The 26,206-nt window shown below is 33.5% G+C and overlaps 1 protein-coding gene across 2 annotated transcripts; it reads right to left on the minus strand.

Moving 5' to 3' along the window:
- Nucleotides 1–11,842: 11,842 nt before the first annotated feature.
- Nucleotides 11,843–25,456, minus strand: LOC149072214 (RILP-like protein homolog). Of its 2 annotated transcripts, none has more exons than XM_089246980.1 (7): nucleotides 24,885–25,456; nucleotides 19,675–19,813; nucleotides 17,030–17,151; nucleotides 16,432–16,635; nucleotides 15,923–16,098; nucleotides 15,715–15,834; nucleotides 11,843–13,640 (listed from the first exon to the last, which is right to left on the minus strand). In XM_089246980.1, the coding sequence occupies exons 1-7, from the start codon at nucleotides 25,236–25,238 to the stop codon at nucleotides 13,607–13,609; spliced, it is 1,149 nt and encodes a 382-aa protein (XP_089103106.1). In that variant the 5' UTR covers nucleotides 25,239–25,456; the 3' UTR covers nucleotides 11,843–13,606. The 2 variants fall into 2 exon arrangements, with proteins under 2 accessions (XP_089103106.1, XP_089103104.1); XM_089246978.1 differs by having other exon boundaries at nucleotides 11,843–13,699; nucleotides 24,885–25,434.
- Nucleotides 25,457–26,206: the final 750 nt, after the last annotated feature.

The following is a 26,206-nucleotide window of genomic DNA, read 5'->3' on the forward strand; positions in this document are numbered from 1 at the left end:
TTATATGGATGTTTTGGTTTAAAAATGAAAATGTGTGTGATGATTTTTTTTTTCCCGTAGAAGGATGGAAAGAAGTTCTTCTCGAAGATATGGATCCATCTGTATTACCTGTACACTGGGGAGATATCAATATCTCCCCAGATATCAATATCTAACAATTTTTAGACACGTCTTCCCCATTCTGGTTACAGTATGTATTTGACATTTTCTATTAAAATCTTTGTTTCCCCACTTCTTACTTATAGTTATTCATAATTCATGTTCTAATGTTTCCGTGACACGCTCAATGCCTTCTGTTTTATATCTCAAAGGGTAGTGGTAAAAATTACATTCACGCGAAGCAGTGATCTACTATAATAAACAAGGGATATATACATGTACACCGAGAGTGCTCAACCTTTAGGAGAGTGCGGGCCACTTCATTCGTTTGAAAACGTGCCGCGGACCAATCAAGTGATCTGGAAATGTGCTGCGTGACACGAAAGGGATCTGTAAATGCATCACGGGTCATTTGAGTGATCGGTAAATATGTCGCGGGCCACTTGAAGAATCTTGAACTTTTTCGTGAATCACTTGAGTGATCTGGAATCGTTCCCCAGATCACTAAGTTATCTATTAATATATCACGGGTCAACTTTTAAGTGCTGTTTTGTTTCTCAAATACGATTCTAAACTGACAAGGAAAGGATCTCAAGGTGACGTCCTCCAAAAATTATGAAAAAATTTAAGTATATTCATCTCACCCAGAAACAGATGCAGAAAAGTTAGTGGAGGAATGCAATTATTAAAGCCACAAAAAAAATATTAAAAATCATAGACGTACGCACAATTTTCTCGGGGTGGGAGTTTCGGAAACTCAATGATAACAATCGGCCACCTCGTTGGACATTTTTCTTGTTGTAGCCTTGTATTTGTACTCATCGTCTCTCGCGCTTCTTGGTGATATCTATAAAAACTTCTTACAGTTACAGTTACAGTTGAATTAAGCAGGGCTATCGGCATGAAAACTTCTTTTCGCTTTCTTTTCCTTTCTCTTTCCTCCAGCTTCTCTGTTTCTAGAGAGAGAGAAACTAGTTATTTCTCTTTTTTCTCTTTCTTGTCTGTGCTGTACTTGATCATGTGTTGTTTGAGCGACGTCACTTCAACACGCTAGGGTTGCGGGATTTTTTAATTCATTCTTGGCCTCCATTGGTATTCAAAATATCAATATCACTTTTTTTTCTTCTTCTTTGAGTGGCCCATAATAATTCCAAAGGACTTTTTTTTTTCTTTTTTTTTGTGCACGTGTAAATAAGTAGAATCAGTAGTAATTTTTTCAAAACTTTTTGAAGACGTCACCTTGGGACCTTTTCCTTGTGAGTTTAGTCATTTTCACCACACATTTTTTTTACTTCAAGAGCACATTGTATAATATAAATATTTCAAATATCCACTTTTATATAGAATTTTATTAATAAAATATGCGCAAAAATTTTTTGTCCTAATTTTATACGAAATGAAGTGCTTGAAGGATTTCATCATACAAAACATGCGACTTCTGCATTTTTTTTTTAATGAAAACCAATGCGATAGCTTTCCACTCTTATACTATCACGTCTCTGATACGCCGTATAGATGCAAACTTCAAAATTTTCATATAATCAGAAATTTTTCTAAACTTTTGAGACAGCTGTTTTTAAAAAATTCAAAACTTGTTTTCCTCAACAATGAGTGAAGTGTAGAGTAGGTTTTTGCATTCTGATCACAAGCAAAAAAAAATGAAATCAAAATTTGAAATGGTATTCATGGCGCAGTTAAAAAAATCTATAGTGCCTAAACTTTGGAGAGGGACTGTAGGTATAATTCAATATAAGGCCAGGATTACACCATAAAAGTTTGAAAAAAGTTATTTCATAGAACTTAAATGCAACCAATAAGCCGGTTACATTCGAGCGAATGTAACCGATATGCTTTATTGTTCACATTTTTCAAGTTTTATGAAAATACATTCACCAAATTTTTATAGTGTAATACTGGCCTTATGTTTATAAATGATCTAACAGTTTTTTACATGAAGGTATTAGAAAAAAATCACACACAAATTTCAAAATTGCACAACTTCATTAAAAATAATTTATTCAACATATAATCTGTCACCTACAAAGGTAGTAGTATATAAGTATATGCAATGGGCACACATGTAACAGGCAAACTATACATTGTGCAATAAATGCATTGAAATGAGTGAACACAACAAATAGCTCTAAAACTCGAAGGTGTGCATCAAATAGCATACATACATACAGAGTGCAAATTTTTAGGATCCAGTGCAGGGAATGTCATACAGTACATTTAAAGGAACACCTTTTGAGCAAGTTAAAGTACAAATAAACTCCAATGTTTGATGGCTGAAAATAAAAGCTGAGAAATTTTAGTTGCATTCTATAGAATTTCCTTTTCTACTTGACCTTCTCAGTGCGATAACAAGATATCTCAACTAACTTAATGCTTTGCATTTCTGCAATCCTGAGATGCCTCGCCTCCTTAAAAGTCTCATATTTCGGCAATGACATGTCCAGACAGGTGATGTTTTTATCACATTGAAACAATATTTTCCTTCCCTTCTTCTCAACTTGTCAATGTATTGCTAGCTTTTGTTAACATTTTGATAAGAGAAGGAGCAAGACGTGTTTGAAATGTACCTTTTTTCCCCTTCCCTTTGGGATATAGAAGTATGCATACTGTATAAATAATAGAAAAGATACGAGTATTTGTCTTCCTCTGTTTATTATTCTTGGAGTTGGGGCGCTATCCCCCAACCAATCAGAAAAAGCCATCTTCATAAAAAGATGTTCTATTTTACAAAGGGTTTGGTTGCTTCCACTGTGCCAGTTATAATAAGGATCAGTGAAATTTATAAAACCTTAGAAAGAGTTTAGGGGGAAAATATATTGTGAAAAACATATTTGTTGAGGAATCATTACCACAAGGCAAGTTGCAGGATAAAGTTTTACAAGAAGTCACATTAATGTATTTTATGATTTAATTTTCATTGTCACATATGTTGTGTTAATTGCTTACTTATTTTACACAGCCCTGGTCTATCGCGACAGAGGCAATTTACTACCTCGGAAGAGGTGGCTATGTTGGAAATGTACTTTTTGTAGAACAAAACAATGCATGGATGTGAAGTTTTGTTCATGCATGTGTGCAGGTGCTGCCATCTACTTCTGAATCAGAAACTGGTAATGAATTACTATTCTTATGTTGTGTAAGAAGAATAATTTATTGTCAGTTTATGATTTGTATCAATTCGATAATTGAGTATGCAAATAATTTGCACTGGATCCTAAAAGCAATGTGATGAAAATTTTATCATAGAATTGATTAAAATTAATGTTTTAGGCTTACAACAGCACTATGACATTAGATATGTGACTGATAATGCTTATATGATTTCATCATTGTTCCCTTTAAATCATTCATTCTCTCTCTGTATGGGAGGGGGGAGATCTTTAGATCGCCATCAAAACTTCATTGCTGTAGACTAAAATGCTTCATATTAGAAGTGAAATGAATGAGTACTAACTACATGAGTGCAAATGAAACTTAGAAGACTTCCAACTCTAAAAAGTGTGATATTCTACCTCACTTTCAGTTATAATACAGTAGTCACTCTATAATCTGGCCGTGCACTAATCAGGCCCGTCCAGTAATCCTCCATGTTTAGGCAGGTTTTTTTAGCATAAAAGAGGAAAGCATGTCTGTGCAAAGGTTATATTATTTAAATGTCATTTTTCAATAACTTTTATTAATCTGCCAATTTAGGTAATCTGGCATACCCTGGTCTGATATGTGCCAGATTATCAAGAGTCTACTTTAATTTTTTTTAAAAATAAGATTCTACGTTTGTGATTTCCCTTACTGTAACTTGACCTAGATGGTCAACTGTCACTCTGGTCTGTAAATTCAAAAGTTACAAGGGCTTAGTTAAAATGTACTAACTACCATTGTTGAAAAATGTTAGCTCATTATTGCTCTTTATTATAAAAAAAAGAAATTTTATGCTTCTCTAACAAAACATTTTCTCCCACACATGTTTTTTGTTTTTTTCTTTTGAAGCATACTTTGACAATTTGCAAATGATTCCTGTGGCATTTTCTTTGCATCAGTCAAATATTTATGCTTATGAAAAAATTCAATCTTTTTCTTGTAAAAAGCAAAAATCAGCAGAAATAGTTATTGCTCTGAAATAGAGCCAAGTAACCCTCAAAGGTAATGAGGATATTATCACAGATGCCTAAACTCAATTTTATTGGCAGCAAAAATGAGAGAAAGAACAACACATGTTCAGGTGGAAGACATCCACATTTAATTTTTAGCTAATGCTTTCGTTGATTCATTTTGTCTGACTACTGTCATTATATATACACTGGTGGGCTAATCAAACTAATTTCGCATGAAGCATGGATTTATTATTGCATCCTCAATATTACAGAGAATTCCTATCAGTGAATACCAAGTCCAACTAAGATATCTCTAAGTGCTTTTGGAAATCAATATAACTTGGAATTACCAATATAATTCAAGTTGTAGTTGTTGTTCAAAATACCTGTTAATGCCTAGAGCACATGCCTATTTATTTTTCCATCTCTGGCTTCCCCTTCTACTAGAATGGTTACTAGATAAATAAATTGTAGTACCTTTGTGACTACAAAAATTATAATTATAGTTACAAAACATTATAACTACAAAAATTCTTTCAATTTAATAAATAACAATATTTTTATTGTTTCTATTAATTAACAATACTGCTTTTACATGAATGCTTTGCTGTATTTATAGCTATTTGATATACATACATACATAAACCATACACCATCCCAATATATCACTAATGTGATTTGCTATTTATTGTTATTCAATGCTGGATGATATCGGATAGCTATTTGATATGCATTTAACAAACAAGAAAATAATATACATATATTACAGATATTCTGATTTATTAAAATATTTTCTTACAGCACAATCACGAATAAAGAGATAAATAATTTAAAGTGAATGCTTGTGAATCCTCAAATTAAAATATTAAATATTTGTAATCAAAATTTTTTAAGGACATGTTTTAACAATGGGGGTTTTTTTTAAACCAAACATTAAAAATTAACAATTTTCGAGAAATTTGCCTATTATTTTTTAAATTGATTTTGCACATCTTTTAAATTGCTCCACTTAGATTCAGAGAGGATTATATAACTTTTGAACCAGCATAATGTGTAACAAATACATTTTCTAATATAATCCAGAGACAAGCATACGAGTTATATCACAGCAGCATACACATGTAATCACTTGTATATATAAACACTAAAACTACATATATTCAAAATCAATAATCTCAGTCATTGAAATCTATACAAATATATCACAATGATAAGTGCTGAAAACAAGCACTATGAATAAAAAGATACACACTAAAATGAGAAATAAAAGCACTGGTAGCCAAACTGTCCAGTAGAGTGGAAATAAAAAACCAACTTGGGAGCTCAAAATAATTAGAAATATAAAATTATCATAGCTTCGTGTGATTTGCAAACTAAAAATTATGCTTGAAAAACTATATTCTTGATACAAAGGTTTTAACAACTGGATGTTGCGAAGATATATTTTGGAAAGAGAGAAAATTCAACTGCCCCTGCGGGGAATCGAACTGTAGTCTAGTGGTCTAGGGCGTTCACCCGGAAAGTGAAAGGACGTGGGTTCGATTCCCCGCAGGGGCAGTTGAATTTTCTCTCTTTCCAAAATATATCTTCGCAACATCCAGTTGTTAAAACCTTCATATGATAGCGGAGAGTGACGTCATCCTTGTCTATATTCTTGATGTCAAAACAGGCATTTAACTTGTCCATATAAATATGAATATACATGAAACTGATTACCCCTACAAAGATACATTGTATGTCTGAACAATATAGATTTTATTTCACTAAAAAAACTACATTATATATTATTTATTCCTTTTATTTTATTTATTTTTTGCAGCAAGAATGAAATATAGGTTTTGTGTGTGTGTGTAACCAGATAAACTGATATTATATATATATACTCTTACTTTTATTGTTAATACTTATTATGGTAACTTAAAAACACTTACATATATTTTTATGTATGAATAACAGAAAATTTTAGAACAAATAAAACTACTGACCACAACTCAATACTTGTTATATATTTAATATGAAAACACTAATCTGATGCCAAATAAAGCTAATTCATTAATCATATAGTATTCATTAATAATCAAGTATTTAGACTTGTATACTTTACAAATCATTCATAACTTACATACATTAGTTCATGGTTAATCATCAGGATATGGAATATACTAAGAGGAAGTAATAGTTAGGGACATAATATAGGAGATCCTATTAGATCGCTCAAGGGGAGGGAGATAATACAAAAAAATTCTAGCAGGGGTGGGGGGAACGATGAATTAGATACTCATGTTAGTTTAGAATGTGAAATGAAAAACTTCAAGTCATTAAAAATTACACTTGATGAGAATAGCATTACCAACCTATTCTCACTGACACGAATTGGGCATCATAGAGCAGTACAACATGCAGTTGCTATACTAATTCTAATATTTTTCTCCCAATCCAGCATCATTAATACTGCCTGAAGATTATGGTAGTAGTATTCAATTTTTTTTTGTTTACCCCATCTCCTTTTTTTTCTTTTTTTGGGGGAGGTGGTCAATTAATCAAAACCAATGAAATCCATAACGAGTTTGAGTTTAAACAAACTGTACATTTTTAAATTATATTTATCATCATTGTATCAATTTATTCAATGGGCGTCTTGCAATAAAAATATTTGTTTTGCAATAAAAAGCTAAACTAGTGAAAAATTTTACATCTTCTATAATACTTTTTGTAAGAGGGCTAATGTAAGGATAGAAGATGTTGATTTGAGAAAGGTAGCAGTAGTTTGATTTTCTATGAAAACAAATGATTTTTCTTTTTTTCAACACCACCCAGTGATGCACCTATTCACAGCTCTGGTCAATCTTCTTTCATATTCAATTGTTATAATTAAAACAAACTGAAGAATATATTTTAAATTAAAGGCATGCTGAAGAAAGTGTAAAAGATACTTGATCGTTTAACTAAAAGTAATCTAAAATTTTGAACTTTTTTTCTTAAATTTTTTTACAAACTTGTTTCTTAATTTCCTCAAACTGTTTTGTTCCAATAGTTGTTAAACATATGTCCTAAAGTTGTTTTAAAAGATATATAACTGCTATAAAAAGACCTTTATAGCATAACTATAAAAAAAAGTTGTTTCAAAAAGACATTTTACAATAATTTAGTCAGTCATTCTGAAATTTTTAAATATTTTGGCACTCCCTTTAAAATATTTCCAATTTAAAATTGAATTTAAAGTACAAGAGAAGTATATAAATTTTTTAAATTGCTAAATTTCTTGTAATTAACAAAAATTTATTAGAAAAATAGCCTAAAAATTTAAAACTTCATCAAAAACTGTACATGTTTTGAAAATTGAATTGAGTGATACATGTTTTATAAAGCCTTGGGATATATAAATTTAAATTTCACATATAACCTTGTCAGATTCATATTTCAGTGCCTAAATAATAGTACTCTTTTCTCACTTCAACTTGAACATGAAATGAAATTTTTCTTCTACTACTAACCTGTGATAAATGTTAAAATCCTCCATCAGTTTTTGGGGTAAAAACCTCACCAAGTGATCATCATATTCTAAAAATGCTCTGTTAAATTTTGAAATGAAAATTTAAAAATTTCATGAATCCAAAAAAAAATTATTACATTTTTATTTGAAAATCTGAAATTTAAAAATGTTTTTCATAGTCTTAATAAAATTAAACAAAAACTTTATTTTCATGCAGTAAAAATATTTTTATTAGATGCTAAGTAATCTGTGATTCAACATTAGCTGCAGAATAATAATAAATGTTCTATGACATGCATTAACAATATACAGGGTTAATTGGAATTTAGCTTAAAAGTTTTCGGGTTTTTGGCCGACGTGAAGTACAGTTTTCATCTTTTAACATTTCGTTCACACGAGTGGCAAACATTTTCAAGAAATCATTACATAACAGCAGGCAAAAGGCTACTACTTACGCCTTCTCCCTGCTTGAGTCGCACTGCCTTGTTGGGATTGGTCTATTGAGCCAGTCTGTTTTTCCCATTGGCCAAAGTTGTTCCTAAGGGCTCTGGATAATGCTTGGGTTTCAATCTCAATTTTGAAGCAGGGAGAAGGCCTGCTGTTACGTAACGATATCTTGAAAATGTTCGCCACTCATGTGAATGAGACGTTGAAACGTGAAAACTGTACTTCACGTCGGCCAAAAAACCTGAAAATTTTTAAGCTAAATTCTAATTCACACGATGGCCACAAAAGCCGTTTTTGTTTCAATACACAGTGTTTCAAAAAGAATCACCCGATTTGAAATGCGTATATTACGAAAAATATTAAACGTAGACACTTAAGATTAATTTTATATATTACATGGCTAATCATAAATTTTTTTTACAAACCGAATTGAAAGTGCTTAATATGTCCACCTTGGGATGCACAGCATATGTCTATATGGTAGTCAAATTCATCCCAAACTTTTGCGAGCATGTTTGCATTCACTGTGAGTGGATTTCTGTGGACTACGTGCGAAATTCTGTCGGGTGCGCTCCACATTTTCGTCCGACATGCAGGGACGGCCAGGGAACTTTCCTTTACACAGACAACCTATGTCTCAGAATTGTTTATAGCATCACCTAATGCTCTTGAGTGGTAGGAAGTTCAAAACCAGGGTATTGTTGACAAAAAGCATGATGAACAGTTGTTACGGACTCACACATTGCACTTTGCGAAGCTTAGAACACAAAATGATTTCTCTTGTGCAGTCGCCATCTTGACAAACACTGAAGTGGCAGCCAAAGGAAGGGCGTTAGCACTACCTGTTGGCAACTGCGTGAAACACGAGATTTCCCTCTTTCTACCTATACATTATTTGATCAAAACGGATTGAAAGCTGAATAGTTATAATTATTTTAAATCGGATGATTCTTTTTGAAAAACACCCTGTATTACCCCTGCAAGAACATGGCAGCTAGTTATGAAGCCAGTTTATTCATTTTTGGGATGTTTTTCCTCTCAAATTCAGAAGTATTTATCGGAATGTAGAGCTTATCTACTAGGAGATCTACATTGGAAAAAGATATTTCCAAATACCTCTAATTTATCTTTAGTTTTCAGAACTCCTTGAACAATTGTTAATTCAATAGTATAAATGTTGCTTTTAGTACTTTGTGCTAAATATTGAATATTCAAAAATAATAAATAATAACAAAACTTTGAAACATACGATAATCTCAAAATAGCATGCTTGTGAAAAGAGTTCATCACTCAATTTTATAACACAATTATTTATGATTGAAAATTGAGAAATTTCCATGTTTAGAAAAAAAATTTTATAAATACAAATCATATTTAGTTAAACATCTTATGTAGTAGATTCTGATTCATTGTGAGTACATCCATTGATTAAGTACTGTCTTTTTAATAGTATTTATAATTAATTGACTACTGACAAAGAGTTGCTAGAAGTAACAAAATGATTATTAAATTTATCAAAAATCAATTTTGATATGAATTTCTAATAAAAGAGCTCTCTCATTTTTTTAGAATTTTTAAAATGGCTAGTTGAAAGATTTTGATCACTTAAAACTAACAGCAGTTTTAAAAAGGTATAAAACCTATAACATGGTTATTTGGAAGGTCAAAACACATATCCTACCTAGATCATACCCAACACAAACTACAGTGGTGCCCCGAAGTTACGTGATAGGTGGGACTGGCAATATGTGCATAAGTCTGGGTGCAATTTTACATACAAATTAATTAAGTGTTGGTGTATTGGAATCAATATTTATGAAAAACACTAGTCTTTTTGAAAAAATTGCAACAAAATTACAGGTTTTCTACAAAAGATTATCATTAAAATTTTTAAATTTCTCAAATAATATGTACAAACGAATGTCATGTGTAGTGCGATATTTGGTCCATTGAAAGAGATGAGCTTCTTGTGTTGAAACGGAGTAATTTTGTTATGTTTCTTTGCATAAAGTCAAATAAACAAACTTAAAACAGCGTCAATATTAATTAGTGTGGCAGGTGAGTAGCCCAGTGTATTTCTCAATGGATAATAAATAGCATTTTGAATGAACTTTTTCAAGACCAGTAACGTTTGACTCAACGTATTAAATGGTGACCAAAACATTCTTTAAAAATGGAAGCTATGATTGTGCAAATGGTTCTAAGAACCAAAAATTTATTTTCAAAATCTCTGGCAAGTGCCAGAGGTTTTGCCGATCTGAAGCTGCTTTCCTGTTTTCTACTGTTAGCATCTCAAAAATCACCACAGCATGGCTACATGTGGTATTCTGATTGAATGGACAATATATATTTGTACTTGATTATAACATCATAACTAAAATATTGTTTCCATCTCAGCTATAAGCCCATAATAATCCAAAAAATTTTTGCAAAAAATTGTGTAACTCCAAAATTGCATAAATCGGGGTAGCGTAAGTCGAGGTATGACTGTATTTCATCCAACCAAAACTTCTCTTTATTTAAACCAATGATTTAATGCTTTCATAATCACAAGGGCAATATTTTACTGAGTAAAATATATATATAAAATAAAGTTAAATACAGAGGTATAATACATTTAGTTGTTAGTTGGTTAGTTTAAAACAAATGTTACAATTTAATTTCTTACAGTATAAGCTTCAGAAAAAAGAATACTTTTCATCAATCATTACTTAGTTAGATGACAACGAATACTTAGCCAATCTACAACAGCTCACTTTATGCAACAATAAATACATTAGCTATAACAAAAGATGAAAGGACAATTTTTTTTAGTAATCACAGTATATTTATGAAATAGCTAATCATTTAAAATTTTATGATGTAGCTAATAATTTAATACATGGTATTTATTTCAATAGTAGCAATTTAATCAAAGAATAAGCATATCAAGATATGTATTATCTCATGCATGGGTGTCATTTAATTTCTTCCAATTGCACATATAATTTATGTAATTAATTATTTATCATATGAATGTATTTGAGCATTTGCATCTTCTTAACATACTTTTATTTCACTTTTCTCTGAATGGCACAATACAATATTCAGTACATATCTAAGTAAATACAAAATAGGTCAATGAAAATAACCAACAAAATTCAAATATATATTTGTTTCCATGTTGATGTCATTGAAAAGGAATGACAAAAACTTATGAAAATAATAACAAGTATAAGCTCAGATTTATAAATGTTCAAAAGTACTTGTTCAGAAAATATAATTCTGGGTAGAGGTAAAATTTGAAGGGAAAAACTAACTAAAAAGACAAACTTTACGTCATTAAAAAAAATTATGTTAACATAAAAAAAAATTTAAAGCTAGATACCCAGGTTGAATCTGGATATGGTCAGAAAAAAATTTTAAATAATAAGTTATTAATATATAACAAAAAAAACCTTTAATTCAAAAGTTAATTATCAACTTAACAGCTTTATCTGAAGAACCAGGCATGGCCCTGTCCCTTGAGGGATGTAAGCCCTTTATCTATTTTATATAATTTTAATTGTATTGCTGAAAACAAGAAAATTTGAAAAACCTATATATTCATCAAAAACACCCATCTACAGTCTGTCTCAAAAGTTTAGATACTATAAATTTTCAACTGCACTAATGCACTTTATATTTCGAATTTCAATTTTTTTTATTTTTTTTTATTGTGATCAAGGAAAATTAATTATGGATTTTTAAATTTAAAAATTTGAAAAATAGCTGTCAAAAATTTAGACAAACTTCCGATTGTATGAAAATTTCGGCGATTACATTTATATGACGTTTCAGGAATGTTACAGTATAAAAGTGAAAATCTGACTCGTTTTCATTCAAAGAAAACTTGAAGTCAAGAACCCCAAGAACTTTTTTCAGCAAACAGCATGGCAGAGCCTCAGTAATGGTATGGGCAGTATTTTCTTTCAATGGTCAGGCTTTCTTAGCTTTTTTGAAGGGTCGTCAAAATTTTGATGCAAATCAAGAAGACCCTCCAGCAGTGCCGTCTTAACGCATGGACCCACCCGGGCACGGCCCGGGGGCCTCAAGAGAAGAGGGGCCTCACAAAAATGAGATTTTGTTGAAATTTTCTAGAATTTACCTGGTAGGGCCTCAGAAAAACCACTTGGCCCGGGGGCCCATGATGCTCTAAAGACGGCCCTGCCCTCCAGAACAATTTGCTACCGATTGGAGAAGATTTAGAAAGACCAAACGGGACATTTTAACACAATAAGGCGCCTATTCACCAACCAGCAGCAACAAAACAGTTCCTTGATCATGAAAATGGCTCGGTTTTAAATTGGCCAGCAATGAGTCCTGACTTGAACCCCATTGAGAATATATGATGCGTATTCACAAGAACTGTATATGCAAATGGAAAACAGCGTTCAACTGTTGATAACTTGAAGTGATCTATCGAGGAAACATGGTACAATATTGATGCAGGATTACTGCAAAATTTATCAAATCCACAGAGGATCGTGCATTTGACATGATTAGAAAGTCTATCAAAATTAAAAGCATGTAAGGCATGAAAATTTGAATTTTCTCTAAACTTCTGAGACAGCTGTTTTTTTTTTTTTTTGTATTTTTGATATTATGAATATTTTAAGTGTTCTTTTGTGAAAATATTATTTTCTATGAATGTAAAAATTCTTCAGGTATTGTCCATTGAAAGCTGCTAATTTTACACTTCATATTTTTCTCATTTAAAAAAAATGCATTACCTAAATGCATTATCTGAGACAATCTAACTGGCTTTTCTAACTTTGCTTTTGTTGTTACAAAAGCAGTTAGAAAAAATATTGGATTCTTTTGCTAAACTTTGAAAAATTATTTCTTTCTACTCTTTAATATTTCATCACTTTTTAAAACTATATATATTATGCCTACGTTATTAAAATAAGACTAGTCCATTTAATGATAATTACCTACATTGATGACAATCAAAATTTACATGATTTCTTTGGCACAATTTTTTTTCATTAAATAAAAGTGTGCTTCTACAAAAAAAGATGTCTAGTACATAAATATTACAAACATAACCTATCATCAACTCATGGAAATCAAAATTAGTTTAAATATGACATTCGCTGTAGCCAAGTTTGAAAAATATTAAGATAAAGTAAAAATCAAGTCCAAATAACTGAAGATATCAAAATATAATGCACACTGAGCTTTCACTCACTATATCTGAGCTTATACACACATACATACAAGGATACATCACGATAAATTAAAAATCACATTATAGGACACAAGACCAACAATATGGCATTTTATCATACCTTCAGAGAAGTTCCAAACAGCTGTGAAAAAGTTACTGAGATACCCAGGTTTGCTAGAAACAGTCAGTAATGAGACAGGTAGTGAACTTCATGCACATCTTTCAAAGCACTTGTACCTTTTCATCAAGGAAATTCATATCTTCATTCGTCTAGACGAGTTTTGGCCAGGTAATGGAGGGGAAGCTGAAAATGTCATGAGTGGTACAGGACTATCTTCAGAGAATCTCCGAAGAAAACGAAAACTGAATGGCAAGAAACAAGAATACAGTGGAAAAAAGACACAGTTAGATAACTAGTGGCATGCATTGCTATTCTTAAAAGAAGCTTAGTGAGGTCACACAAACATACAAGTAAATCATTGTGTGAGTAATGTCTTTAGACACATGAGATAATCATGCATTAACTATTTTAATCATTAATATCCATGCTTATAATAGAAGTGTTGTGCTAGCAATTCACCTATTATGTACAGCGTAATTCATATTAAAAAACTGTAATATATATTTAGCTACAAATTATGAATATGGTCTAATATTCAATATTCTACAAGACTGAAACATGGAAGTAATGAGTGATGACAAATTTATAGAGCACCATTATCCTTAAATAAGTTTTGATTAAAACTGTGTCTATGTGTATGAGTTTGCATATATATGAAAAATTATTTCACCCACCATCACTTCATTCGCCACCTCATCAAGTTTAGAATAAAGTGTTTCGCTTATGAGTAAATATGATTTTGAAGACAAATAGTATGCAAGCTTCAAAAATTCAGGGAAAAAACTCTACTTTTTATTTACTGCTTTCTGAAAGTTTGTATTGAATGCAGAAGGAAATGAAGAAATGTTGATATTATGTTAATGACCATAATGTGAGCTAGGACAGGGGTTCTCAAACTGTGTGCCTCCAACCTTTTTCAGGGGCACTGCAGCACGATCACCTTGACAAAGGTTTTTGCAAAAATATTCTTTGTTAAACAACTCTGGGGAGCCATTGGAGATCGCGGATAAGCATTGAATAGGAAATGGGGCCACGGGTGGAAAAAGTTTGAGAACCCCTGAGCTAGGAAGTTTATTTATCTTTCTGTAAAACATGAGGGAAAATAATTTCCTTTTGATTAAAAAATATGCAGTTCCTGTGCCAAAATGATGACTTATCAAAGTATCTTCACATCATCCAACCATAAGAAAAATTTTTATTGCAAAGTAAGAAAGATTTTATTTTAATGGAATTTCTGTCTTTGAATGTAAACCTCAGTAAAGAAAGATCAATATTTGCTGATCAAAACTTTATGCACTGGTTTATTTTTTAATTCAAAAATCATTCATTTGAGTTGTCTTTATTCAATAGAGAACCAAACAAAAAATTTGTTGCATCTGCAGAAAACTGAATTTTCAATTCACATATAATCATAAAATTTTCCATGGTGAATATAAAAAAACTAGTTTTAAATCCACACAAAATACAACTAATTTATTTCAAACACTTCTACATTCCCAAATGTGTGTGATTGGTTTAAATCTATGAAGATCATCAATTATTGATACAGGTATGATAATATGGAAATATTTGATGCTGAATATTAGATTACTAATATTCTTTCTGTCTACTAAAATCTAAGAAATTGATGTTCATTTATATTTTTGATTCTCAAATATTGCATATTGATATTTAAAGAATGTAAACTATCATAGTAAATGTTAAGGTACAAATGTAAGAAATATAAGTTAAAGTTCAAAGGAAATTTGACTTGAAATGTTTTGTCCACAACTGTGTTAGCCATGAGACAACTGAGTGGTCAATACTTTTCTGTTTTGTAAAAATGACTGAAATTTTGTATCTCATATTAAGGTTTTGTATCAATATTTTTAGTTTTCTTTGAGCAGTTGAGATCACATAGACATTGTTGCTATCTTTCCTGAAAATGTTGACTTCAATGATGGACAGAACATCTGGAAGTCAAGTTTACATCTTGATACATCTTGGCTCTTTATCTCCAAAATTATTTTCAAGGTTATGAGTATTTTAAGTGTAAGCAGGAAAGAATTTTTTATTCAAAGATTTAAGTGCTTGAGTAGCCAAAGAAACTGCATTCAGCCAAATTTCATAAAGCAAATAAAATTTAATAAGAGTTAAGAAAAGTAGAAAGTAGGTTTAAAATGAAAATGCATTTATTATTCATGCAATTGAACCAGGTCTGAGTGCATGCGAAATGTTCTAGCATGCATGAACAATATAAAATAACTGCAATACTTACAACCTACGGATACCCAGTGTTTTCTTTTCTGGGTACAATTTTTCATCTGGTTCTTTATTGATCGGGCCTTGAACTGGAAGATCTTCATTTTCAATAGGCATTGGTGCAGACACTGGAGATCTGGTAGGAAAGATTAAAAATATTAGTCACTCAAACAAGTTAATGAAATGACCTAATAAACCACTAGAAATTTCAAATTTTCACTCACAATGGAACACTGGGTGATCTATGTAATCTAAGCTCATCCTCTAAATCACTGACTTTAGCTTTCAAGTCATTTCGTTCAAGTAAAATGCTTCTCAGCTCATCAAGAGTGAATCTTGGTCGGCTGGGATCATCAGCATCGATAATTAACTTGCCTTTCAAATCAACTGTTGCTTTAGCCTATATAAACAAGCATATATGAAGAGTATATACTTTCAAATATATTTAGTAATATTGAATAAAGAATGGAGCTTTCATGTGATAATTTCATGGTACTCTGATTAGCTACTCTTAACCCTCTAGCCAGGGATAGTTTTCGAATTTTTCTGTACAAAATCGCTGGGTATTTTTATATCTGTTATGTATATAGAACGCAATAATAGTGTATCCTCTTGCGAAATTTCATTGAATAAGATAAATGCGATATTCAGCTAGAGGGTTCATTTTAATCAAATGCAACAGTATAAACCAAACAATATCTTGTCAAAGGTGATAAAATTTAATATAATTTACCTCAGATGTTGATAGATCTATATTTTCCAAGACCGCTTCATTGAATTTCTTTTGAAGAACTTGATATTCTTTTTGCTGCTCTTGAATGTACACTTGTAAGTCAGATTTCTCCTCTATTAATTGATGCATCTGTTTCTGCAGGTGACGATTTTTATGGTAAAGATCCCTGCCTGACTTATTCAAGTCTTCAAGATCAATCTGCAACTATAGGAGAAACACAAAAAGATAAAAACGTACGTGAATAATGGGGTACTATAAAGCTTTATATTGAAAATTCTGTTCATGTTCATAATCAATATTTGGTTTGAAAATTAAAAAAATGAATCAATAAAAAATATTTATTACTGCTAATGAGAGCACTTCGTTACAGCATTATAATTTTTTTTACATGTTTCATTATTCTTGGGTGATGCTGTTTCGTCTGCAAAAACAAAAACCGCTCATTTGCACATCTTGTTTTCAAGAAGCTCAGAATACATCTCTATCATTTTAAAATAATTGTTTTTAAATTCAAGGAATTTTAACTGCAGAGTCAATCAAATATAAGTTCATCATACATAAACAAAAGGGGAAAAAATCCAACTATCTTTCAAATTACTTTCTCCAGGTCACTGCACTTTTGAAGAAGATCTCTATCTTTATTTATCAACTGGCCCCTCTGATGTTCTGCAACATCCTTAAGTTTTTTGAGCTCTTCTAGATCTTCATCAGAAAGAAATGCTAAGATATACCAGAAAAGGGTTTTAAAAAATTTGCAAAAACATACTTCCAATCCTAAACCAAAATATAATATGTTCAATTAAATTTCTTGGATAAAACTACTACTATACAATTACATGACATAACTGCATATACAACAAAAAATATCTATATTAATAAAATAAGAACTCTGTACCTTGTGAGGCAATACTGCCTCAGAAGGAACCAGAGCAAATTGTTCGAAACATTGTTATCGCAAAAATCTCAGAAAACTTGAAAGATAAGTTAAAACATTCAATTTTCTTCAGATTTTAGTGTTTTATTTTCATTTCTTGAATGAAAATTATGTGCAACATATACAACCCTGCTGCATTTTTGCAAAAACTTTTGTATTCGCCATTTTTTTACATGTGGTTTTTCCAGCAGCTTATTTTTACAAGAGATTAGGGTATTGTTTGTTAACTTAAGATGGATAAAACCAGCTTTTAAGGTTCAATGTTCTAAATTATCTTATGCTCATTAATATCCTCTTAGTTTTATATTTTCCACCAAATCACTTACGTTAATTCATATATATATATATATATATATATATTTTTTTTTTTTTTTTTTTCTCCCTAGAATGAAAACACCCTACAGAGAATGTTTTTCAGTTTTCTCTGCACGTATTTTGAAATAAAACTTTTCATGTTTTTAATCCTGCAATGTTTTACGGCAAAAAAAAAATTTTCGATTGTGATATTTTAGCTCTCTTGTAATTCATTGCTTCATATTCACTTGACAGTTCATTGCCCAGATTCAAAGTATAGCACCATTAAGAAACTTGCAAAAAGGATGCGCAGAATGAAGTTTAAGCATTCATAACTGCAAAATTCAGAACATTGTAGAGGACATCATTTATACAGAAGCCATTTTTTTTAGCTTGCAAACAGCAAGCAACATGAAAACTTCTCTCTTCCAATATATATCCTCCTCACACCTGAGCCAAAACTGACTATTGAAAAGAAATTTTTTTTTTTTTACTGATTTGTATCTATGTATGTCAAAATTCCCTTTAAAAAGAATCTTTCTTTTAAATTTATTAATTAGGGTCAATATCTTTATTAGAACCATTTGAGTTAGGTACACATGTGTACCTCAGGTTTTAACTTGAAAAAAGAACCATTTAAAACTGTTAGAAATGAGGTACTTACATGTGTACTTTTGGAGCGAAAAGGATATGTTTGAAAAAGTCTCTCTATTTCAGGATGCTCATGAGAAATTCATTACAGCTCTCTGTGTTTTCTTTAACTTTGTTCTCATCATTTGATCATTTTTGTTGCACCACGGTCATTTTCTGCACACAAGGGCTAATTAGGCTGAGACCTACAGTTTATTGCCAATTCTGAACAGCACAGCCTATTTTTTATACTCATCGAGAGGTTGGTGCACTAATCCCTCGATGTGGGACTCCCTGCGGTAACAATCTTTCTCTGTGGTCATGTCACCATTTCTGTTGTACCCCTATGTCAGGAAAGTTTCTGACAAGGACAAACTGGGTAAACTCGCGACACCTCTAAACATCCTTTGGTACTTTGGGCGAGTATCTTACAGACTTGGGCTACCATGTCTTGTGTTCTCATCGTTGCAAAGATTCATTGTAACCCAACGAATGGAAGCTGGCTGTTTTCCTCCTCCCTTATTCACCTCAGCATTTTTTCCCTTTTAATCATTTTTCTGTGTAAATATTCATGACAATTTCTTCCCCAAAAAAATTACAAAATCTACTGCACTCATTTTCCCCTTCTATTTCTAATATGCAAACAATGAAACCAGATTTTCAGATTTATCTCCCATACTTCAGATACAGATTGTCAAATTTGTCGCCAAAAGTCTGTACATGAAGGGATTAAAAAGCTTCAAGGAATAGAGAAATGTGATAAACTTTCAATAACATTAGATCAGCTGTTTAATTAAAATCACACGTCAAAGTACTACATTTTGATCTTGCGCAAAAAACTGAGAAGCATGTCAAAGTAGCTTCACAATCAAAAAATTACATCATCTGTAGTTCTAGCATTAATTATTCCAGTAATTACCATAGTTTCTAGAAGAAAACACCAAATTACCATAAGCACCACTTGTAAAAGTTCCCACATATAGCCTAATCTGAAACTGGTCAGTTTGATGGTGACTACTACTTTTCAATAGTATAGAAATCATTAACTTGTTCATTGCACCTTAAAACTTAATGTGACCTATAGAGAAATATCCTAAAATAGTATAAACATATAACTTTTATTGCTGAAAGGTTTAGGGGGAATTTGTGAAAAAAAAATTGATAAAGGTTGCATCAGAAGTGCTATTTTACAAAATTGTTTGTCTCTACCACAATCATAATACTAAGATTTCACACATTTTCAAAGAATTAAATTGCATGTGAATATTAAAGTGATCAATTTTTTTTTTCAAATGCACCATTTTCAAGTTTGCAATCAAAATTAAATAAAATAGTCAAAATTCTTATCAATCCAAGAAAGGAAAGCAAAATAAAACCATTCTCACTTCTATGGGTATCAGGTGACTGCTTCTCCTTTTCATCAAGGGATTTACTTAATCTTTTATTTTCTTCTTGCAATTTAGTAACAAGACCATTCAACTGACTAATTTCTTTTCTCCAGTTTTCCTCAATTTGTTCTAATTCCTGTAATCACCGAAAATATTGAATAAGGTGTATATATATGATCTGAAACTGAAAGGCACATTTTGGTTCCATTTGAGAAAGGAACTGTACAAACAAAAACATACAAATGAAACACCACTTGAAACATCGTCTAGGACAGAGGTTTCCAATGATTTTGTTCATACGAAATCCTTGATGGTTACAAGACTGTTTTACTGAACCTGAACAAACATAAACCACCCTATAATATAGTCATGTCCAGGGCCGCAACTAGGGAGGAGCAGGCGGGTCTGAACCAGAAGGGGTGACGGATTCACCCATTAACTGCTTCTTCTATGGCAAGGAGCACCAAAATGCCGGTTTGCCCCGGGTAACAAAGTATCTAGTTGTGGCCCTGGCATCATCTTGCAATCAGGGTTGGTAAAAAAAAATTTTTTTAAGAAAAACCAGGTTTTTTTTCATTTAAATAGCATTTACATTGAAAACAATAAAATTTCTGAAAATCATTCAAACCCCTTGTAATTAATTAAAATAAAATGTTTAACCACTTAATTAAAACTATTCCTATATTAATTAATCTGTAAATATTTCTTATATTTTAACAAAAACCAACTTTTGCAATTAAATTATTTTATAGCTTAATACAAGGAATTTTTTGTTTAAAAATTATTATTATTGTAGTCTATGCTCATTACAACGACCACATCTTATAGCGACCATTCCATTACAACGACTGGTAAGAAAAGTTCTAAACATTTTCATATAATGACTGTGCTGTAGGTTTTCTATCCGATATAACGACCTCCCAATATAAGGGGACTGTATTAGTTGACTGTATTAATATAATAAAGATGTTTTCTCTAGTTCCTTTCAATATGCTTAATTAGGAAGCTATTTTGCAAAAACTGTGATAGAAACTAGGTAAATATTGTTCCGGATAATTTTTGCACAAGTCCTTGAAATAAGCAGAGGATGGAAATACTTTGCAGGACGTTACAAATTTATTTACAGAACAGCAATTTTAACATGTATTTACAAGCAGAGTTCTCTTATTGAGCATAAAAAGTCCAACACACTCTCTCTCTCTCGTGACTGCCTTCCCTATCTATAAGTACGATCGAAACTTCGAGAAAAATAATATTCCACAAAATTCTATTTTCCAGTTTCCAAGTTGGCAGCGCTACTGTATGAAGGGGGGGGGGGGGAAATCTTCTGGAATGTTCTTCGCCAATTGCACTTCTTTGCGATAAACAGTATCAACTGCCATTGCCAACAGAATATTGCAATATTTTTGAGAGGCCCCCCTACAAAAAACAATTGTGCCATCTATTATCTATAGGTCATAACATTGCCCCCTTTCTTTAATTGTTTGTCCTGACAATTCAGTCCTTAAATCGGCGGGTTGTATTAACTGTGGTAAGAGGCCAGTCTGTTGAAGTGGACCACTTTGCACTTCGAGGATGCCGTTTTCTGGATCTGAGCTACGACGTTGTTCAGTCTCTTCATGACTCTGTAGGGTCCTTCCCATGATGTCTGAAGTTTCGGGCACAGTCCTTTCCGGCGCTTCGAGTTCCAGAGCCAGACGAGGTCCCCTTCCTTGAAGTCATGAGACGTAGCCTTCGCATCGTAGCGGTTCTTCATCTTTTTGGAGCTGATGTTGATCCTGTCTCTGGCGATTCAATACACATTCTCAAGGCGCTCCTGGAGTTTTTTGACGTATTCTTCCAGTGAAAGAGGAGCATCTGGCGGTCGCCCAAACAGCAGGTCACCTGGCAGCCAAAGATCTTGTATCATGAGCATCTGTGCTGGTGAAAATCCAGTGCTCTCGTGGACAGCGGTTGAGTAGGCTAGTAGGAAAAGCGGTAACTTTGCGTCCCAATCTTGTTGGTTCTGTGACACGAAGAGAGAGAGGTGGTTCATGATAGTCCTGTTGAATCTTTCGACCATCCATCGGATTCCGGATGGAGTGTTAGTTAGTTCCGGTAGTTTGTGTCTTTTCTATTCCTAGAAACTTGCACATGCCGCTGAAAATTGCTGAAGTGAAGTTTATTCCCTGGTCAGAATGGATCAACATGGGGACTCCAAATCAAGATACCTAATTTCACACTAAAACTTCAGCCAGTCACTGCTTCTTGATGAGGAACGGGATAGGCTTCCAGCCACTTGTTAAAATAGTCCATCACCACAAGTATGTACTTCTGGCCATTGTGAGTTCTAGGTAACAGTCCAAGGATGTCCAGGGTGATTCTCTCGAATGGCACACGAACATTGTAATGTTGGAGGCGGCTCGTGTGTGCTTCAGAGGTCCTTTGCAAGCAGTGCAGTCGTTGCAATTCTTGCACTATTTTTCCACATCTGTCCTGGACTTGTCCCAATAGAACCGTTCACAGACCTTCTGGGGCATCTTGGTGATGCCAAAATGTCCACTGTTCAGGCTTTCGTGCAACTCTTTCAAAACCTCTTTCACACTGGCTCTCGGTAGGATGAGTTGCCATTAGAATGTTTTCCTGTCCTCCGACTCCCATTTGCAGTACAGTATGCCATCTCTCATTTCCAGAGAGTCCCATAGCACCCAGTATATTTTGGTCATCTGACTGGAAGAGGTGACTTTTTACCACATTGGTTTGTTTCTGGCTGATTCCTTCAAGTCCATTATTGATCATATGTCTGGATCTTCTAGTTCAGCTTTTCGAGTGTTCTCATCGCTTCAAGGATTGAGACTTGAGATGTTATCTATCTCACACTAGAGGGTTCACTGGCTCGGTACTTCTCTGCCTTGAGGCAATGGCGACAGTTCTGTGGACATGGTTTTCTCGATAGGGTGTCGGCATTTCTATGCAATGCTCCTTTACGATGTTGGATCTCCATGTCATACTTCTGCAGCCATTGTATCTACCGAGCTACCTGACCCTCAGGGTTCTTGAAGTTTAACAGCCAGTTCAATGAGGCGTGGTCTGTGCGAAAGAGAAATTTTTGACCATACAGGTAGTGATGGAAATGTTCTTTGGCTTTGACGATTTCTAGCAGCTCCTTCCTAGTGATGCTATAATTCCTCTCAGGCTTGGACAGGCTTTTACTGAAGTAGGCAATGGCGTGTTCCTTGCTGTCCATTTCTTGGGATAGAACAGCTCTGATCCCGTTGTTACTCGTGTCCGTGTTGAGGATGAATTACTTCTCTGCTAAAGGAAACAGCAATATTGGAGCCAATGTTAGGGCATGTTTTAGTGACGTAAAGGCCCCTTCATACTCATCAGTCCACAAGAATTTTTGTTTGGCTTCAGTGAGTCGGTAGAGGGGTCTCGCTATCTTGGAGAAACCAAAAAAGAATTTCCGGTAATATGTACAAAGTCCCAGGAAACTCTGGAGCTTCTTCAATCTTAAAGTGATAGCTTAAAATTCTTTCCGAGATAGAGAGCCAACAGGCTTAGGGTTTTGACCCCCCCCCCCTTCCGCAAAAGTGGTTTGGAACCTTGGGCGCTTGACCAGAAAGAATGCTAATTCCTACTTTAACATTGTATTTGAAACTACACTGGGGGGCGGGGGATACATGCTTACCTCAGCCGAAAAAGTGTTTAGCTCTGAGTAACGGTCATCTAGTCCTGGCATTGTGGTGCCATGCTTGTAGGCATGGTCCTGCTGTTTAGCAGGCCACATAACAGATTTTCCAGAGGCCCCTCTATAGTGAGTTTATAGGTAAAGAAAAAAAATAACAATCATTCCAGCCTGTCAGCCCCACCCTCGCGGGACCACGATTGTAGAACAGTGGTTCTTGACCTTGAAGTACCCAGGGCCATTTTTACAATTTTTCTCACTGGGTAGTTGATGCTACTGCTCAAATTTATTGTCAAATGTTTTTTTATTACTGCAATATATTAGTACAGTTTGATAGTCGTTTTTGGGTGCTAGTGTAAACCAGGCAAGGGCACTAGAGTGTCAGGAAAAACCATTTTAAAAGGCCGCAAAGCTGTTCTCACATCGAGCTGCAAAATACTTAAGTCCATCCCTGCATACAGTGGATATCAGATGTTTAAACATTGCTCTCATTCATTTTTTTAGGTGCTTGTTGGTTTTCAAAACAATGTGTAATTATATAAACCAAGCGAAAGGAGATACTTCAGATGAACTTCAGATGATTACAGGATGGGCTAATGAACAGAACTTTTAGTATTTACAAGTGCATGGTCAGGACCGTAACTAGGATTTTTGCCACCAGGGGCAAACATGATTTTCCACTCCCCACAACTTTAAAGTTTGATAATTTTATAAGTGTTCTTTTTTTTCCTACCTAAAACTCCCATTCCCCTAAATTTTTCCACCTGAGGCAGTTGCCCTCACCTGCCTCCCTCTAGTTCCCTGGCATGGTTGTTCATTTACATTTGAACAACCCATGAATCACTTTTGAGTTGAATGGTAAAACTATTCTAGATGCAACTAAGATCACTGATTTAAGAATTCTCGTTGACGAGTAGTTTAGGTTTTCTGCAAATTGTTCAGCAATGGTCAAAAAAGTGAATAGAATGCTCGGTTTAATTCTTAAAAAAATCTCTCCACATTCTCCTAAAGTTATTCTTCCACTTTTCCAAGGCTCAATTCATTCTGCACTGGCGTATGCCGTAAGGTTTTTGAGACCATACCTAACAAAGGGACATAGACCTGGTTGAGGGGATGCAAATAAGTGTTGTGTGCGCTCTTGTTGGCAAGCAAGCCTTGAGCTATGAAGAGAAACTTGATTTTTTGAATATGTTTACATTCGAAGAGCACAGGTATTGAGGGGATATTATCGGTTTAAAATTTTCAAAGGGATGGACCTGGAGCTATTAATACACCATCAATCAACTGCTTAGGTCATGTTAAGGAACACCAGTATCTTTTGGTAAGGGACAACACCAGGACGTTTTTTTTGTGATATATGCTCTTATATAGGGGTTGCCGTATTTTAGTTACATTGGGCATCCATATTTTTTATGGGAATCTTTCTTCAGTCACCTGGTTGGGCAATTTCCCTGTTGTGACCTTTGTATTTGTATATCAATATGGAACACAAACGAGTTGCATATAAAATGCTGGTAAATATTATAGAAAAGTTTATTACATGATCCAATTTGTTCCTGAATTCAGCTCTTTCTTGTTTTTCGTACTCCAGCTGTTTCACCCTCGCTTTGATTTCAATAAGCTCAGCTTGAAGACCATCTATAACATCAGTACAAGATTCTAGATACTCTAAGGATATAATAACTTTGGTCATAAGTTCCCTGACTATATCAGATCCATAAACATCTATAACTTTTTCGAATTCTCGTCCAATGTCCGCAGCAAGATCGTACACATCAGCGATGTGCAATTGCAAATCTGCATCTTTAGCCATGAAAAGTTTCTTGTTGTTCCTTACTTTCTTGTACATTAAACAAGATGGACAGGGATGGTGCACTTCCAGATCGCTAGACATTAGGTTTATAATCAAGTCATCAACAACTAGTCAGGGATGACATCATACTTGGGAAAAAATATACACAATAGCATCATCACACTCACGTGAGAACCCGAAATATCTTTTTTTTTTTATGTAATAAAACTACGTCGCTATTTGAAGTCCGGTGAATGACGTGGAACACGCCCACTAAATTGAAATAAAACATCAATACAGCTGGGACGCAATATTCAATCAAAACTCATCTCAGGTGTATAATGTTATTCACGAATGAGAGGCTTTCTTTCATTGGTCGATACGTGAGTGCTGCTTTGCGCATGTCCACTCACTAATATTATTTCTGATTGATATATTACCTGTCGGAGAGTTTCATTGGCTAATCGGTCGCAGACTTCAGCATTCTGGAGCGACCCTCATGGTCAAGCTAACGAATTTCGGCGGAACCAGGTAAATATGAAAATTTACAATGAAAATTAAAATTCCGCCTGGACCAGTGATGGTAACTCGTGGGAAATTTCCCATATTCGTGGGAAAAATTGGCCAAAATTGGTCCACATGGGAAATTTCTTGGCGTTTGTGGGAAAATTTGAGAGTTCAGCAAACAAAAGAATTTTTATTGAAAAGAAATATATAAATGCAAAACAAAATATATGCTTTTCTTGTGTAAAATACTTGATTACATACTTCCACCGATAAATGACAGCCCAATTTTCGGAATGTTTGGGAAAAATTTAGTCAAAAGGGAAATTTTCGAGGGAAATTTTGCTTGATGAGGTTACCATCACTGGCCTAGACAGAGGTGGATTCATAGTTCTGCCACCTTTCTGCCATTATTGCACACTCATTCGTCAAATTCGCCGCCCTGGGCTTTACCCCGCTTAGCCCCTACTTCTGAACACTGTTTTGGTCACTCATATGCTTGCACACGCGCTGTAGGTCAATGTTTCTCAACCGACGGGCCATGGCCCGGTATTGAGCTCTGACAC

This window comes from Pholcus phalangioides, unplaced genomic scaffold, assembly GCF_987345545.1.
Source record: "Pholcus phalangioides strain wild (caught in Gottingen) unplaced genomic scaffold, Ppha-v1.0 ptg000017l_1, whole genome shotgun sequence".
In the NCBI taxonomy this organism is placed as follows: Eukaryota; Metazoa; Arthropoda; class Arachnida; order Araneae; family Pholcidae; genus Pholcus; species Pholcus phalangioides.